We start from the raw sequence: 18,231 nt of genomic DNA on the forward strand, positions 1-18,231 counted from the left end.
GATTTTCTTTTCTTTTTCTGAGCTTTCTTATATCTCTCAGATATAGGACAAACACTTCAAAACAAACAAACACATTTTGTTGGGGACCATTTGTCTTTCCATGTATGAATCCATTTTTCAACGCGTTTCTATGGGCTAATAGCAGTAAGGCCAAATTCAATGTTTCATCAAATATTACATTTTTTGCAGATACCTAAAGAGATTCTAAAATTCAAAATCAAAATAGCTAAATGACCCTTGGTATGACCATCTTAAAAATAATCCCCCCCCCCTCCCGGCTTAGACTATAGAGCAGGAGGGCGGTGGCACCTTAATTGGGGAGGACAGGCTCATAGTAATGGCTGGTACAGAATAAATGTAATGGTATCAAACATATGGTTTCCATCTGATACCATTCCATTCACTCCATTCCAGTCAATATTATGAGCTGGTTTTTGTTCTTCCTTTCAATTAAGACCTAGACAACCAGGTTAGGGGAGTTCCTCACTAATTAGATACCTTATTTAATCAATCAAGTTCAAGGGAAGGGCGAAAACAAGCAGACACTCAGCCCTATGTGCAATGAGTTTGACACGTAGTCTAGAGGGCAGTTTAAATACAAAAAAATATGTTTTAAAGTAATTCCCTTTAAATGGGAGTTGCTATGCTGCATCTGACACCTACCCAGTAGTCGCACAGTGCTAATTTAATCTCTCATCAACACCTCTGCAGTATGGCATGGATGCTGTGATACACCAGAGTCTCTTCTATCCTCACTACTGTACCTGGGACTTGCCTCCTCCCAGCACGTTGACCATCACCTCCATCACCGTCTCATGCATGCCCAGCACACGCATCAGGTTGGGGTGCTGGTAGAATATCTTGTTGTTCATGATGTCACTGAATGGAAATAAAAAACACAAGCAACTCTGAACATGAGAGAATACTTAGAACAGAGTGATGCCTGAACATGCAACACTGTTATTGTATCGATCTTAGAAGTTACCAAAGGCTTTTAAACAATATTTCATCCACTAAAAACATCTAATTATCACTATGTTCATGCAGACTTTGTTGTGACGTGCCCCTGCCTACCCCAGACCGTCGATCATGAGTTTCTCCTCCTCCTTGCCCATGCGTACGGACAGCAGTGATCTGATCTGACCCAGAGAGGCCAGCAGGTTGATGGTGTCCTGTATAGAGGCAGCACTGATAGTGTAGCTCTTCCTCATGGCCCGGAGCAGCTCTCCAATGCTGTCGTACTGTCTCCTCAGCAGGCTGAACATCACTCTGACCAGCTCGGGGTCCTGGACGTGGCACTCCTGAGCCCAGCTCACCATGGTCTGGCTAATCAGCTCTTTAAGGTTGGCTGGGGGAATATGCAGAACCGCATTAACTCCTAGACTTTACACTGTTAGGATATAGGTTATATGCTGGATAAGACTGAGATGTCTTATTTGAAATGCTCTTTGAAGATGTAGGGTTTCAGATGTTTTCAGAAGATGGGCAGGGACTCTGCTGTTCTAGCGTCAGGGGGAAGCTCGTTCCACCATTAGGGTTCCAGGACAGAGAAGAGCTTTGGCTGGGCTGAGCGGGAGCTGAGTCCACCTTAGGGGTGGGATGGCCAAGAGACCAGACGTGGCAAAACGGTATACAATAGTGGTAAAGACAACACCAGTATTTTTTCTTTTTCTTTTTTTCTTTCACCTTTATTTAACCAGGTAGGCCAGTTGAGAACAAGTTCTCATTTACAACTGCGACCTGGCCAAGAAAAAGCAAAGCAGTGTGACAAACAACACAGAGTTACACATGGAATAAACAAACATATAATCAATAACAAAATAGAAAGAATCTAAGTAAATAGGCCGTAGTGGAGAAGTAATTACAATTTAGCAATTCACTGGAGTGAATGATGTGTAGAAGATGAATGTGCAAGTAGAGATACTGGGGTGCAAAAGAGCAACAAAAAAATATGGGGATAAGGTAGTTGGATGGGCTGTGTACAGGTGCAGTGATCTGTGAGCTGCTCTGACAGCTGATGCTTAAAGTTAGTGAGGGAGATAGGAGTCTCCAGCTTCAGTGATGTTTGCAATTCGTTACAGTCATTGGCAGCAGAGAACTGGAAGGAAAGGCAGCCAAAGGAGTAATAGGCTTTGGGGGTGACCAGTGAAATACACCTGCTGGAGCATGTGCTACGGGTGGGTGCTGCTATGGTGACCAGTGAACTGAAATAAGGCGGGGCTTTACCTAGCAAAGACTTATATATGACCTGGAGCAAGTGGGTTTGGCGACGAATATGAAGCGAGGGCCAGCCAACGAGAGCATACAGGTCGCAGTACTGGGTAGTATTTGGGGCTTTGGTGACAAAATGGATGGCACTGTGATATACTGCATCCAATTTGTTGAGTAGAGTGTTTTGAGGCTATTTTGTAAATGACATTGCCCGAAGTCAAGGATAGTCAGTTTTACGAAGGATGCTTTGTTGTGAAATAGGAAGCCGATTCCAGATTTAATGTTGGATTGGAGATGCTTAAAGTAAGTCTGGAAGGAGAGTTTACAGTCTAACCAGACACCTAGGTATTTGTAATTGTCCACATATTCTAAGTAAGAACCGTCCATAGTAGTGAGGCTGGACGGGCGGGCAGGTGCAGGCAGCGATCGGTTGAAGAGCATGCATTTAGTTTTACTTGCATTTAAGAGCAGTTGGAGGCCACGGAAGGAGAGTTGTAATGGCATTGAAGCTCGTCTGGAGGTTAGTTAACCTTTAGTGACTAGGGGGCAGTATTTTCATTTTTGGAAAAATAACGTTCCCGTAGTAAACGGGATATTTTGTCAGGACAAGATGCTAGAATATGCATATAATTGACAGCTTAGGATAGAAAACACTCTAAAGTTTCCAAAACTGTAAAAATAGTGTCTGTGAGTATAACAGAACTGATGTTGCAGGCGAAAGCCTGAGAAAAATCCAAACAGGAAGGGACTCTTATTTAGAAGGCTCTGCGTTCCTATGCGTCCCTATTGAGCAGTGAATCAACCAGATTACTTTTTCTATGGCTTCCCTAATGTGTCAAGTGTCACAATACATAGTTTCAGGCTTTTATTTTGAAAAATGAGCCTGAACGTCAACATTGCGTCAGTGGTCAGCTGAAGTCTCTCATAGTGTTTGGTGCGTAAAGGACAAATGTGGCCATTGTTTCTCTCTCTCCTACTAAGAAGCCAGTCCCGGTTGATATATTATCGAATAGATATTTGAAAAACACCTTGAGGATGGATTATAAACAGCGTTTACCATGTTTCTGTCGATATTATGGAGCTAATTTGGAATATTTTTCGCCATTTTCGTGACTGCAATTTCCGGGCGATTTCTCAGCCAAATGTGAAGAACAAATGGAGCTATTTCGCCAACAAAAATAATATTTTTGGAAAAAAGGAACATTTGCTATCTAACTGGGAGTCTCGTGAGTGAAAAAATCCGAAGCTCATCAAAGGTAAATTATTTAATTTGATTGCTTTTCTGATTTCCGTGACCAAGTTACCTGCTGCTAGCTGGACAATATGCTATGCTAGGCTATCGATAAACTTACACAAATGCTTGTCTAGCTTTGGCTGTAAAGCATATTTTGAAAATATGAGATGACAGGGTGATTAACAAAATGCTAAGCTGTGTCTCAATATATTTCATTTGTGATTTTCATGAATAGGAATATTTTCTAGGAATATTTATGTCCGTTGCGTTATGCTAATTAGTGTCAGATGATGACAACGGTCCCGTTCACGGGATGGGGTGTCACTCGAGGTTAACACAGTGTCCAAAGGGCCAGAAGTATACAGAATGGTGTCGTCTGCGTAGAGGTGCATCAGAGAATCACCAGCAGCAAGAGCAACATCATTGATGTATACAGAGAAAAGAGTCGGCCCGAGAATTGAACCCTGTGGCACCCCCATAGAGAATGCCAGAGGTCCGGACAAAAGGCCCTCCGATTTGACACACTGAACTCTGACTGAGAAGTAGTTGGTGAACCAGGTGAGGCAGACATTTGAGAAACCAGGGCTGTTGAGTCTGCCGATATGAATGTGGTGATTGACAGAGTCGAAAGCCTTGGCCAGGTCAATGAATACGGCTGCACAGTATTGTCTTTTATCGATGGTGGTTATGATATCATTTAGGACCTTGAGCGTGGCTGAGGCGCACCAATGACCAGCTCGGAAACCAGATTGCATAGCGGAGAAGGTACGGTGGGATTAGAAATGGTCGGTGATCTGTTTGTTAACTTGGCTTTCGAAGACCTTAGAAAGGCAGGGTAGGATAGATCTAGGCCTGTAACAGTTTGAGTCTAGAGTGTCTAGAGTAGACTTTAGTATATTAGATGCCACTAATACTCTAAGTGGGAGCCTTTTTAAATGTTCTTTATCCAGCGGAGACTTGCTTGCAGTATCAGTCGTAGCTGATCTTAGCTCTGCAGTGCCTTCTGGCCTGTGTGTCCTCGTGCACAGAGAATGACCTTCTCCATCTATAAAGGTCTGCCCCAGAGACACAGCAGGGCTCTTCTGGCCCTTCAGTAGCAGCCCTGCACTGCTCACAAATCCCCCTCACACTGCTGTTAAAGACATTGCACTTGACTAGCTGATCTCACTTCTATCCATTGTCACCATGCAAGAGACACAATTGAAACCATTCAAAGACTAAATTCAGAAGCCTGGCTCAGTGATGCAAATAACAGCCTGAATTAGAAGCAGCTCTCTCACTGCCTTCTTTGAGTGCCTTCGCAGGGCATCAGTCATCTACAGGTAGAACACTGTCTGTGTAGAACACACAGCAACAAGTGGAACACTGTCTGATAGAACACACAGCAACAAGTACAACACTGTCTGGTAGAACACACAGCAACAAGTAGAACACTGTCTGGTAGAACACACAGCAACAAGTAGAACACTGTCTGTGTATAACACACAGCAACAAGTAGAACACTGTCTGTGTATAACACACATCTACAAGTAAAACACTGTCTGTGTATAACACACATCTACAAGTTGAACACTGTCTGGTAGAACGCACAGCAACAAGTCTCTTCTCAAAAGGAAAGGTGAAATTGTCTGAGCAATGTCAATGTCATACTTTTCCGTTTGTAATTTGTAAAGAAAACACTTTTTCTATTTCATTCACGAAAAGGCGATTGCCCATTCTCAATGGAGCGCAAGTGAAGCACTCTTATGTAAGAATGAGTCTCACTGGGAGAGTAAGAGGTATTAATAGTAATTTAGCATATTCTGCTGCCTCTCCCAGCAGAATATAGCGGCTGTGTGTGGCGGTGGTGTGTAGCGGCAGTGTGTTGCGGTGGTGTGTAGCGGCGGTGTGTGGCGGCGGTCGGTAGCGGTGGTGTGTAGCGGCGGTGTGTAGCGGCAGTGTGTGGCGGCGGTGTGTGGCAGTGCGTCTGTCTGTCTTCCAAGGTTAGGTAGCATCGAGTGAGAACAGGGGCGGGGGGGGGGATTAGGTGACTGTGTTTTAAAGTCTCTGCTGGTTGGTTGATTGGCTTGTACTCCACAGAGTAATCAGTCCCAGTACCAGAGAGAGGCAACAGGGCAGGAAGGGCAGTAACAAACATGTAACAACATTTCTCCCTCTCCAGCTACACTGAGCATAACGACCATCTCTCATTACATAAAGACACGCCAGGAATGACAATAGAGTTCCAAAGATGAACAAACGCCAGTCAGCCGGCAGGCCCAGTGGAGCGAAACTCCTCACAAACACGCGCTACAGCTCACACTATAGAGCCCGATCAACAGGAAGCAAATAATATTGGACCAATAAATGAATGTGGCCGATAGACACTAGGTCAGCGAGTTTGGCAGAGCTATTGCCTTTATCCTGTGATCTGATCAGCGTCCTATGGGAGTTACAGTGGACTTTAGGACCCCTGCTGTATTCTCAAGGTCCCACGGGGAAGCTGAGATGACAGAGGGAGGAACCTGGGGGAGAGGAACATGTGGAGAGACTGGAGGCCGTGGAGGGACCATAAAACAGCTGACTAAATGTAATTGGACCCCTCATTCATGAGGACATAGGGACTGCAGAGGAGAGTTTGGGTCAATGCTGAATCAGGTCTCTCTGTGGGCTGGGAAGGAAGCAGAGTTTCAGGTAGGAGGTTGATTAGTGGGACTTCTCCAAAACAGTGGAAACACCGAGTTGTCTGCCCACGTTTGTAGATCCCTCAAAGCACTGCATTGCACCCTTTCCTTTTCTCACTCCTTCTTCACTCCCTCCTGCAGGACTCCTAATTCATTCAGAGGTAGTAGCAGTAGCAGTGGAACCATGTACCCAGTCTGCCGTTACACAGCATAGTTATAATCAATCATGTCTGAAGAAAACAGCCAATACGGGCAAGGAAATACGGGCAAGAAAAGTATTTTAGTGGAAATACACAACGTCTATTTTCATCTCCTCTCTCTTGTGAGATCAATAGTGGGGTCTCATGTGGTCCACATCAAGGTCCGTCTAACTGTCTGGGGACAGATTGCCTCTAACCATCTGCATTCACAGGTGCATATTTCAGGCCACATTTACCCGCAGCAATTTGGGGAGTTGTCCATGCCAGCAGCACTCATATTATAGGCAGTGAGCTGTACCCATCTTCAGGAAGAGTGCAAACATGTTTTTCATCTTCCTGTTTCACAAAAAAAATGGATTTACTGATCTCAGAACAGTGAGTGCATTGCATGGTGTTACATGGTAGGAAGATTATCTGAAATTGCTTTATATATCATTAATAGTTTCAAGAACTGTAGAGTTGTCCTGATAACATTGCGGATTCTGCTCTGAAACATTGTTGTGGTAGTGGTTTGTCCTGAAGGACAGGGAGGGAAGTGTATGAATGTTTTATTGTGTTTTGATTAACGACAATCAGTTCATTTATTAGTAGCCTCTGACATTACATTTTACATCTAGAATGTCAGACAATTTCCATACTGTACTCACACTGGTACAGTCATCTGCGTGTGTGTGTGAGATCGGGATAAAGAAGCCCGAGTTAAATCAGTGCAGTGTTTGCTCTCTCTCTCTCTCTGCAGAAGGGCAGGACTGAGTGAAGATGCCCCTCACTGCCAGGCGGAGCAGCCATCCTCTACCGGCTCTGCATTACCATAATAACATTGAAAAAGAAATTGAAATTGAAATGGAAATGACTGCCACTGTGTGTCTGTACTACATGCCAGACAAATGAAACAGGGCTTGTATGCCAGCATCACTATTCAACAGCTACCCTGCTCCTTTCAATTTCCCAACCTCCTGTGTTACAGCGAGTAAACAGTGACTTGTTTCGGAGAGATAACCTATTATAGGAGTCTATTAGGAAACATGTTATTACTGAGGGACTGTATTATCTTCAGGGACGACAGGGACTAGAGGGACACGGTGGGTTTCAGAGTCGCCAGTTCCCGTTATTGCTGGCTGTGACATATAGAATAAGAGTAATATTAATGGTATAGTCTTACAGGGGGCTTGCTGTTCCTGCTCCGTGGGCTCCTCTTCAGTCTTCAGAGGTTGACCTTTGATTTTGTAGACCAGGGCCAGCAGACGACCTTTAATAGACGTGTCCTGGTCATCTTCCTCTTCCTCCATAGGGATTCCTACACAAACACACGGCACAGGAATAAAATCGATATCCCACTCCTGGACAAATACCGTTTCCTAGGGGTCAATCAGGCAACATATGTCAGCTGTATCATAGGCTTTCATTTGCTAGTGTAATGTTTTTCATCTTTCCTTTCTCTTTCCATGCAGTCTCCAACCTAAGGTGCTGCTGCAGGTCAGAAAAGTGCAGCATGACTGTAGAATACCATCAATATAGTACCCCCTAGGTACATACAGCCCTTTTCAATGATTTATATAGTACCCCCTAGGTACATACAGCCCTTTTCAATGATTTATATAGTACCCCCTAGGTACATACAGCCCTTTTCAATGATTTATATAGTACCCCCTAGGTACATACAGCCCTTTTCAATTATTTATATAGTACCACCTAGGTACATACAGCCCTTTTCAATGATTTATATAGTACCCCCTAGGTACATACAGCCCTTTTCAATTATTTATATAGTACCCCCTAGGTACATACAGCCCTTTTCAATTATTTATATAGTACCACCTAGGTACATACAGCCCTTTTCAATGATTTATATAGTACCCCCTAGGTACATACAGCCCTTTTCAATTATTTATATAGTACCCCCTAGGTACATACAGCCCTTTTCAAATATTTATATAGTACCACCTAGGTACATACAGCCCTTTTCAATGATTTATATAGTACCCCCTAGGTACTTACAGCCCTTTTCAATGATTTATATAGTACCCCCTAGGTACATACAGCCCTTTTCAATTATTTATATAGTACCCCCTAGGTACATACAGCCCTTTTCAATTATTTATATAGTACCCCCTAGGTACATACAGCCCTTTTCAATTATTTATATAGTACCCCCTAGGTACATACAGCCCTTTTCAATTATTTATATAGTACCCCCTAGGTACATACAGCCCTTTTCAATTATTGAGCAAAACATCAAGACGTCAGAGCAATCTGGAGAGGCAGTGAACTAAAACACATCAGCAGAGAGATAGAAGACGTCCTTTCTGCAAAGAAACACAGGAAGCTCTAATACAACATCCCCCTGTAATTCAAATGAATCTGGGGAGCTCCGACAATAAACATAGATTTACAAGGATGAGAACTAACTATATTACATAGCTTGTGAAGTGAAACATGCAATTATAATAACTTTTGCTGGGGATGTTTTTACCTGCCCTATTTGGACAAGCACTGTGTCCAATTTGTTGTGAGTAATAACATTGGCCATGTTGACGGTTTTGTTTTCAATGAATCCCACAGCTCATCTCTACAGTATCATTTCCCACTCAGGCCCTGTGATGCTGCCATTCATTTTTTATTCCTAGTCAGATGGCAGGTCATAATATTCAGGTCCAGACTGGAGACATAAACCCTCCTGATGGTGTTCTTTACCACAGTGCAGCCGCAGCTCGTTGTGGAAGGCATAGAGCTCCTCCTGAATGTCCTCTGGACACGGGCAGTCCTCCCCCGTACTGAAGTTCAACAGCATGTTAATCTGAAACACACACAAACTGTCATTTAGGTCACATGACTGTAGTATGCAATGGTATGCATTTTATACATATATAGTTCAGAAAAAATAGCAACTGTGACCACGCTTGTATGCAGTAATAGAGACTGAAGGTAAAACGACATTAAAGTTTGTGAACAGTGCTGAAGTGAGCAGGGAGCAGTGACCCTGACGTGCTGTGTAGATGAGGAAATGGGGAGGTATCCCTCCCTCCTGTCTGGCAGGGGGGGGGGTGTAAAGCCTGGATCTGGTCCCGTCCCCGGGCAGAGGCAATAGCACAGCAGGCAGGGATGGATTCCCACAGCCTTGAGGCTGGGCAGCGGAGGGACACACTCAAATTAAAGAGCTTTGGGGAGCAGTTAGAGAGACAGTCACTAGGCCTCTCTCAGTCACTCCGGGCTAGCCGACTGGTTCTCTCCATAATGAAAGAACCCACTGATACAAAACCAAAGGGAATTTGAGGAAAATAAATATATTAACCATGAATGAGGAAAAATGACTGAATGCTCCCACACTACTCACTAGAGTTTAGAGTGGAGCGGTGGAAAGAGTGCCGCTGAGGTTTATGAGTACAATGTGCCCTTGTTGCGGTGTGTGTGCGCGTGCTTGCTAGCTTAGAACAGTAGTCTCAGCAGCAGCCTGTTCTGTGTTAATGTGCAAACTCTTCTATCTAATACAAATGTAACAAGGTTAACACACGCAGATGTCTGCAGTCACCCCAGTTGTCATGAAGTGGGCAGCATTTCAAAAAGCCTAACTCAATTACAGATTTAAGGCCATGGCCGAGAGTCTGTGACTAAAACTGCTTGCCGGTGACTTTGCCACACTGTTGCTCCACAGGAGAGATGATAAACTCCCCGTAACCTACATCATTAACCAAGAGGCCATCCTAGGTTATTTCTATTTCAGTGTGTACCTGTTCTTGGGGAGGGGAGCGGAACTCCTTGGTCTTCTTGGCGGTGACGGCAGCAGACATGTTGAGGGCCAGCATCAGCTCGTTGTACCTGAACTTCTGGTTATACTGCAGCTTGGAGACAAAGCTGTCTGAGAAGGACACGATGGCCTCGATGCGATGCTTCAGCTCACAGTCACAGAAGTAGTGCAGCAGCTCACACATCTAGCAGACAAACACAGTTTCCACATATAATATCAGCTGGGATTTAGACACAGACACCAATGACACATATCTTCAGGGAACTTATTAGAAAAGAAAGCATTGATACAGAGACATTACATGGCTGAGTGATTTTAAAGTGGACTATAAAATGTCAGTGGATTTTTGCGGAGCATGTGATTGAAAGCCTAGCAGAACCAGTACCTGTCGTTTCACTGGCTCAGGCAGCCTCTTCTCCAGCAGACCTTTCATTGGCAGCTTGGCGTCTTTGGCCCCCTCCTCCTCCCCGGCCTCCACCGCCTTCTCCTCGGTGCCTGTCAGCCCCTCCTTCTCTGTGGCCTCCATCACCACGGCGACGGCATCCTCGCTATGCTCCACAAACACGTTGGGGTCGATGAGGAGCAGGATCTTATGAACATCCTGACTTCCCAGCACGCCCATGGTGAGCAGTGTACCAATCAGCCTCAGGATGGGCACAAACTGGTACTCCACGCTGCCCCCTACAGGGTCCCTGATGTGATGCCCACCACCCTGCACGGCTTCAGTCAGCATGGTGATGGCCTTCTCCTTCAGGGCATCCAGGGGGATCTGGGGGCTGTACAGTTGCTGCTCCCTTTTGGTGCTGATGAAACAGGGGGGGTAGAAGTTGAGCCGGGGCTTCAGGGAGGTACTGAGGCCCACGCCGGGAGGAGAGTGGTGCTTGGAGGCATCGGAGAACAGGCGGATGCTGCGCGTCTCGGCAGTGATGGGGATAATAAACTCGTTGTTCATCATGAGGCGGGCCTCCTTGGCCGTCTCCAGGTGAATGCTGATCAGGATGTTGTAGAAGCCCTCGCGCAGCATGCCCGACAAGTACTGGTTGTCGATGGTGTAGAGCAGCTGGGATTGGTCCAGGTGGCTGCAGAGGGCGTGTGCCACGCGGGTGTTTCCCAGAGCACACAGGGCACAGTACAGCTTCAGGGTGTGGTAGTGGAACTTCCTCAGGTCCTCCTGCTCAGACAGCTCCATGATGTCAACACACCTGGTGGGGAGGTCAGTATACTGTTTAAACAGAGCGAGGACGTATACAGGAGCGCTTATGTCCTCAACCAGGGTGTGTGGTGCAATCTGTGTATGTGTGCACATCTACCTGTTCTCCTCAGGTATGTGCACAGCCAGCATCTGCAGGGGCTCCCGACACTGCACCACCCAGCCATGTCTCTCACTGACCCTGGCTGTCTCCACCTTCAGGAAGGTGTTGGGCATGCGACTCCACAGCACTGAGTTGATGGTCTGGATGTCCAGCCTCGGAGGGCACTGGGGTACTGGGTTCTTATGCTCACTCTTAAAGATGGCAGCTGACAGGGGCATGGCATTCTGTGGAGGTCAGAGCTCACACAGAGCACATTGTAGTTCACGCAATGGATGATATATCAGTAGAAACGGTGGATAGATTTAAAATGGACTTCAGGGATTAAAATCGAGTTACTCTACCTTTATCTTGGACAGCTCAAACTGGAAGAGGTTGGGGCTGGTCGGTCGCACAAACACAGCAGGAAACAGCTTTGTGTTTGGTTCCACCTGGTCAAGAAAAAGAGCACAGCACTAATAAAAGAAGTTTGCAGACAGAAAAGGCATATTGAGGCCATACTGCAGTTACAGTATAGAGGGGGACTATAAAGAGTAGCATTGAGAGTGCATGATGTTCTGGAGCTATCTGACTCGGTGTGTGTGTGTGTGTGTGTGTGTGTGTGTGTGTGTGTGTGTGTGTGTGTGTGTGTGTGTGTGTGTGTGTGTGTGTGTGTGTGTGTGTGTGTGAGAGAGACTAGGGAAGAGGCTGGCAGGATGGCTCAGAACAGTTTAAAAGCTTGCCGTGTTTCTATGAGGGGAGAAATTAAGAAGATCATGCCCTTTAAAAGGGGAGGTTTTGTTGTCTGGTTTGAGAGTACATACACAGACAGCCAGACACTGAGCTGAGATCTGGCAGGCAGGACAGACAGACCCTACCCTGCTGCTGAGCCCGAGGCAGGGGGGACTGAGTGACTATCACACTAATGAAGAGATCAGGACAGGCAAATCTTTTTTTAGAGAATAGATGGTGTTGTTCTGATAAGAGACTGACAGATGGGACAGAGACTGTAGGGCTGATAGCAGCAGGAAGGAAGGAGACCGAAGAGAGTGTGATACAAGATTGTAGACTGTGCAGTGGACATCTTAAATAGAGACATTGTGTAGTTGGCTATACTGTACCTGGTAGGAGGTGGCCAGCTCCTTGCCGTTGCCAGTGAAGGTCACCAGGCCAGTGGCCAGGTCAATGAGACAGCCTATCTCCAGGTCCACATTACTGCGACTGGACGAGTGACCTGAGCTTGTGACGTCCCCACCCCACACCATGTAGCAGTTACTCCTCCTCACACTGAGGAATGGTGAGGGTGGAAGAGGAAAAAGAAGATAGTATCTGAGTATCTGATTAGTTGCTTATCACTATTCATACCGACATGAGGATGAGGGTTTCCTTAACAACACGATTACCTCTCATGGACCCGCCCACGCTGGTCTCCCAGGGTAACTGTCACCGTCCGGTTCTTACTGAGGTTGAAGTGGTTGCTATAGTAATGGTAGTCGGGGGTGACCCAGCCCACCCACACACAGGATGGATCCTGACCAGCGAACACCCTGACAGAGTAGTGGTACTGCAAGACAACACGGTGGCAGGTTAGCTTGACGACATGGCACCTGAACTATCATCAGCTGCTTATCATCCATTTCATACCGTGCTGATGTTGCTGTAATCTGTTCCTCTTATTCCATCATGACTGTGTCTCATAGACTTCAATGGATGTCTACAAGGAAAACATCAGCATTGAATCATTTCTTTATATACTGTAAGTTAGAAGATAAAGCGCTTTTACAGAAACTAAGCTCAATACTGTAAGTGTCATATACAGATGTTAGTGTTGTACAACAGTGAATGTGTGTTCAGAGGCCTGACCTGTGTTTCAGTTTGAGGGACTCGGGATCTTCATGCACTCCGTTCATGTCCATGACAGGACTGGTCTTGAAGAAGGAGTGGAACTCCACGGGCATGCTCAGTCGACAGTACACCATGTCACCATTACTGTTCTGGGTCCCAAACGTCCTGTGGCTCACCTTCAGACATGGAGGGCTGTCGATGGTGCCATCTATTCTGGTCACCTGGGATGGAGATGTATTTGGACAACTGATTTAGACATTCTCCATCTTGGAAGTGAGATATCTTACTGGTTCTTTAAGGTAAACCTTCTGTGAACCTCAACATATCATGTATATTACCGTTTCGAATTTTGTCATTGACCTTTTGACTTTCGGTCTTACCATTATGTGGTTGTGGTTCTTTGGCACATTGACAAAGGTGGGGAGGCGTTTGCTGAACCACATGGTGACCTCACGGTTCATGTTGACGGCAAAGGGTTCGAAGCCCTCCTGGAGACCACACATGGTGTAGTACTTAAAGGTACTGGCGTCCTTCCCCAGGTTCATACGACCCACTTGGGACAGGCCCAGACTACACACTGGGATAAAACCTGGGGAACAGAGAGAGCGAGAGAAAGAGAAAGAGAGAGAGAGAGAGTGAGAGAGTGAAAGAGTGATAACAACTTTCATCATCACCCTATCTCATTCTAAGAACAAACACATCAGGGGGAGGGGGAAATCAATCCAGCTTTTAATAAAAGCCATTTACAAGTGTCAGATTATATTCAATTCATGACGGTGAGGCACTTATTTTCACTTATTTTGCAGCATGTCTGTCAGTGATTTGACGGCACAGAGACATAAGAGAAGGGGCAGAGCTTAGAGAGGTCCTTCACATACACTCACCGTCTTCAGTCTCACACACTCACCGTCCTCCGTCTCGAAGTCGGCAAAGCAGAGCTCAGAGCCCTTGTTGGTGATGAGGATCTCTCCGTTGAGGGTGAAGATCATAGACTTGTCCTCCATGTTGATCATACAGCCCACCACGTCCCCCGCGTGCCAACACCGCCCAAAGAAACGACTGCCCATGTTCAGACGTTGACCCTGAATATACACACACAATAACGCTCTACAATCTGACTCCATCCTTATTCAAAATGTGATTTATTATGATATACACAAATCATACTCTCCAGGCTAGCTATGCCATCATCAACTATGATAAAGTGTCTATTTTCCAAAGACATAACTGTCCTGCTCTGATCTGTTTCACCTGTCCTCTTTATTGTCTCCACCCCCTCCAGGTGTCGCTTTTCCCCCCAGTGTATTTATCCCTGTGTTTCCTGTCTATCTGTGCCAGTTCGTCTTGTATGTTTAGTCAAGTCAACCAGCGTGGTTTTTCCCGTACTCCTTTTGCTATTCTCCTTTTTCTAGTCCTCCCGGGTTTGAACACGAGCCTGTCTGCCACTCTGTACCTCCTGGACTCTGATCTGGTTTGGACCTTTTTGCTTGTCCACGACCATTCTCTTGTCTACCCCTTTGGATTATTAAAGATTGTAAGACTCCAACCACCTGCCTCCTGTGTCTGCATCTGGGTCTCGCCTTGTGCCTTGATTATAACGCTCTATAAGCATGTAGAATAGAGTTGAGGGCTCACCTTGTATCCGTCGAAGACAAAGGCCAGCTCATCAGTGCCCAGCTCTACATCAGGCCTACATCCAGGTCTGGCCCAGCCCACACGCATGTCTCCCCCTGTCACCACGTCAAACTCAAAGTACCACTTCCCCATCATCACCGCGTACGTCCTCTCCACACGGAAGAAACGGATCTTGTCTATGCTCAGTCTGTCCACCACATGGCCTGCTGGGTGGGAAGACGGCCACAGTATCAACACAGGAAGTGTTGTACTGTTCTGTGTATGTCAACATGGCTTCGTGTGGTAAAGATAACTTACCGCCCTCCTGATCTGGAGGTTCGATATTGTATCCGTATCCAATTAGAGTGCGGATGGCCTCACGGAGGCTATCCCTGTTGGACTTCTTAGTGCGCTCGTCTAATAAAGAATATGGCACCAGGCGAGGGTTCCGCTTGCTCTTCACATCCTGCATTGAGCACAGATGGGCACAGTCAGAATCCCACGCACACCACTCATCATCGTGCTGAAAGTTAGCCAGCTCCATGGACCCGCTATAGGCCAGTGTTTGTCACGACTGGGCTGCCAATCTATAAGGGTCATTGAGTAGTTCATTGGGCGTTTGACATTATTACTCCGGCGCTATACTGATATTCTGTGTATCCTTTTGGTGTCATTCATTCCTCTGCAGGAGGTAGTGTTACATTTAGCAGTATTGCTTTTGAGCTTGTTGCTCTTACATAGAGAGAGGGTCCTTCTTTTGTCCAAAGTTATAAAGCCTTCCATGTGTTTACTGTATGTGAGCTGTGGTCAAAACCTGCAGTGCTTTCACAGACATAACACAGAAGACTGTGTGCTTTACCTGCAGAATGCCATAGGTCCATCCTTGTTTGACCCTGTCCTTGGCCCACACGTTGTGGGCGTTCTCCGCCAGTTTATCCACCAGAAGTTCCTGGCCTGGGGTCAGCTTCACATCAGACAGCTCCAGTGGCGTGGGCTTGTAACCATTCGACATCATGTAGCTTAAAACAAGACGAGACATTAAAATGTCTAACTACCTAGACAAAACAGTATTAGTCATGATTTTTCATACATTGCGCTAGCCTATCCAGAACATAGGAATCTCGAAAAGTTGGTAAATCATGTATTAGGTTCTTGCTGATTTGTGTATTCAAACGTCTAGTAGACTCTTACTTCTTTGGGAGTTTGATCTTCTTCAGGTCCTCTTCAGCGTTGGCGTTGACCTGGACAACATGGCATCCTAATGCTAGCAGAGTCCTGTGAAGAGACAGATTAACAATCTCCATCCTGGGGATAAGACCTGTCTACACAGGATGAGCTCTCTAAGAGGGTGACTCACATTGCCTGCACACTAAATACTATAATCAGCAGGCATAATGTTATGATACTAGGTTTGGTAGGTTTTTGCACTCCTACATCAAGCAGTGGCAAATGAACCAGCATGAGCATACACAGAGAGCATTGTATTGTTTATTTGTGCATGTCCCGGTCCCTTATGGAACCATATAAACACCTTAAGGACTTGTTAAGAAAGAGTTATTCACACTTGTATCAGTAAAATCTCATTGTTTTGTCATTGTAAGAGGACAAATGAGAGATGTAGTGTGATGGCAGAATAGCAGGGCTGCTCTTTAGGGGCCCAGGCTGTCTGTCTCTGTTATGTCAGCATCACTGTAGATGAACGTTAAACAAACCAGACTTTCTCTCTCTCTAATCACACACACACACACACACACACACACACTTCTCTGTCTCATGAAACTTTATTTTGTGTTTCTCAGTGTCTGGGTGTGGGCTGTCAGTGTGGATCATTAGCAGATGTCCTACGGTGACAGGTGGGTGATGTCAGGAACACTGGGGGTGTTTCAGGTGCTGAGAGTCCAGCACGAGAGCACCTTCAGTCTACTACCTAACTGACCCCTGGTTCACCCACACCTTCAGTCTACTACCTAACTGACCCCTGGTTCACCCACACCTTCAGTCTACTACCTAACTGACCCCTGGTTCACCCACACCTTCAGTCTACTACCTAACAGACCCCTGGTTCACCCACACCTTCAGTCTACTACCTAACTGACCCCTGGTTCACCCACACCTTCAGTCTACTACCTAACTGACCCCTGGTTCACCCACACCTTCAGTCTACTACCTAACTGACCCCTGGTTCACCCACACCTTCAGTCTACTACCTAACTGACCCCTGGTTCACCCACACCTTCAGTCTACTACCTAACTGACCCCTGGTTCACACACACCTTCAGTCTACTACCTAACTGACCCCTGGTACACCCACACCTTCAGTCTACTACCTAACAGGCCCCTGGTTTACCCACACCTTCAGTCTACTACCTAACTGACCCCTGGTTCACCCACACCTTCATTCTACTACCTAACAGGCCCCTGGTTCACCCACACCTTCAGTCTACTACCTAACTGACCCCTGGTTCACCCACACCTTCTGTTAGTCAACATTGTTTCAACGTAATTTGCCAACGTATTGTGACATTGAATCTGTGTGGAAAATACATTGGATTTGAAAAAAGTCATCAGGGTGAAATTTCAACCACAGGTTTAATGTATGTCATCATGGCATCCAATTGTCAACATAGACAAACCATGTATAAAATATGTTGAATTTGTACCTTTGAAACAACACCAGATTTTCAACGTCACTATCAGAAAAAAATGATTGGCTGGGCAGCACATCCTACTGCAGAGTTAATATATCTACAACTAGCCCTTTGGTCTCCTATCCAGCGTTTTAACCAAGCCCAGCTTTGATATTTATCACTGACTATTACCAATGTGCTATCGTGAGAATGATTATTGAAAGATCCTTTCATAACTAAATAGATTCACTGTTGCTATCAAAGTCATTCCAAATGGAAGGTTTAACAGAGAAAATTAAATGTAACCATACTTAATAAGTTATATATCATCAATGATACTATTTAGGCCTATACAGCATTTGCAAAGTCATCAATAGCTATTGTTTCAATTCAACCCAGACAATGCATAAAGGCCTAGGGTTTCAAGCTTTGGTTGATTTCAAATGTAATCTTCATGTTAATAATTAATATGTTTTATTCACTTCTCCATTTCAACCAAATATCTAAGTTAAAGAATATGGTTAAATCAAATCCAACTTTAAATGCAATTTAAATAAATGTTGATTTGATTTAGTCCTAGATTTTTTAAATTTAACTAGGCAAGTCAGTTAAGAACAAATTCTTATTTACAATGATGGCCTAGGAACAGTGGGTTAACTGCCTTGTTCAGGGGCAGAGCGACAGATTCTTACCTTGTCAGGTCAGGGATTCGATCTAGCAACCTTTCAGTTACTGGCCCAACGCTCTAACCACTAGGCTACCTGCTGCCCGAAAATGAATGAAGACGTGAATCCAACATATTA

General features: G+C 45.4%; 1 protein-coding gene across 1 annotated transcript in view; it reads right to left on the bottom strand.

Moving 5' to 3' along the window:
• LOC112256660 (ryanodine receptor 3) overlaps positions 1 to 18,231 on the bottom strand; it is a 162,539-nt gene that overhangs the window by 49,400 nt on the left and 94,908 nt on the right. Inside the window, exons 23-40 of the mRNA XM_024430062.2 lie at positions 15,993 to 16,076; positions 15,661 to 15,820; positions 15,120 to 15,267; positions 14,823 to 15,025; positions 14,095 to 14,269; positions 13,568 to 13,776; positions 13,206 to 13,408; positions 12,987 to 13,056; positions 12,746 to 12,906; positions 12,464 to 12,629; positions 11,708 to 11,794; positions 11,364 to 11,590; positions 10,439 to 11,255; positions 10,037 to 10,237; positions 9,003 to 9,105; positions 7,471 to 7,605; positions 1,075 to 1,348; positions 765 to 879 (exon numbers count right to left, since the gene is read on the bottom strand). Of these exons, the coding sequence (XP_024285830.1) occupies positions 765 to 879; positions 1,075 to 1,348; positions 7,471 to 7,605; positions 9,003 to 9,105; positions 10,037 to 10,237; positions 10,439 to 11,255; positions 11,364 to 11,590; positions 11,708 to 11,794; positions 12,464 to 12,629; positions 12,746 to 12,906; positions 12,987 to 13,056; positions 13,206 to 13,408; positions 13,568 to 13,776; positions 14,095 to 14,269; positions 14,823 to 15,025; positions 15,120 to 15,267; positions 15,661 to 15,820; positions 15,993 to 16,076 (3,538 nt within the window). The remainder of the gene's footprint in view (positions 1 to 764; positions 880 to 1,074; positions 1,349 to 7,470; positions 7,606 to 9,002; positions 9,106 to 10,036; positions 10,238 to 10,438; positions 11,256 to 11,363; positions 11,591 to 11,707; positions 11,795 to 12,463; positions 12,630 to 12,745; positions 12,907 to 12,986; positions 13,057 to 13,205; positions 13,409 to 13,567; positions 13,777 to 14,094; positions 14,270 to 14,822; positions 15,026 to 15,119; positions 15,268 to 15,660; positions 15,821 to 15,992; positions 16,077 to 18,231) is intronic.

Source organism: Oncorhynchus tshawytscha, linkage group LG08 (genome assembly GCF_018296145.1).
Source record: "Oncorhynchus tshawytscha isolate Ot180627B linkage group LG08, Otsh_v2.0, whole genome shotgun sequence".
In the NCBI taxonomy this organism is placed as follows: Eukaryota; Metazoa; Chordata; class Actinopteri; order Salmoniformes; family Salmonidae; genus Oncorhynchus; species Oncorhynchus tshawytscha.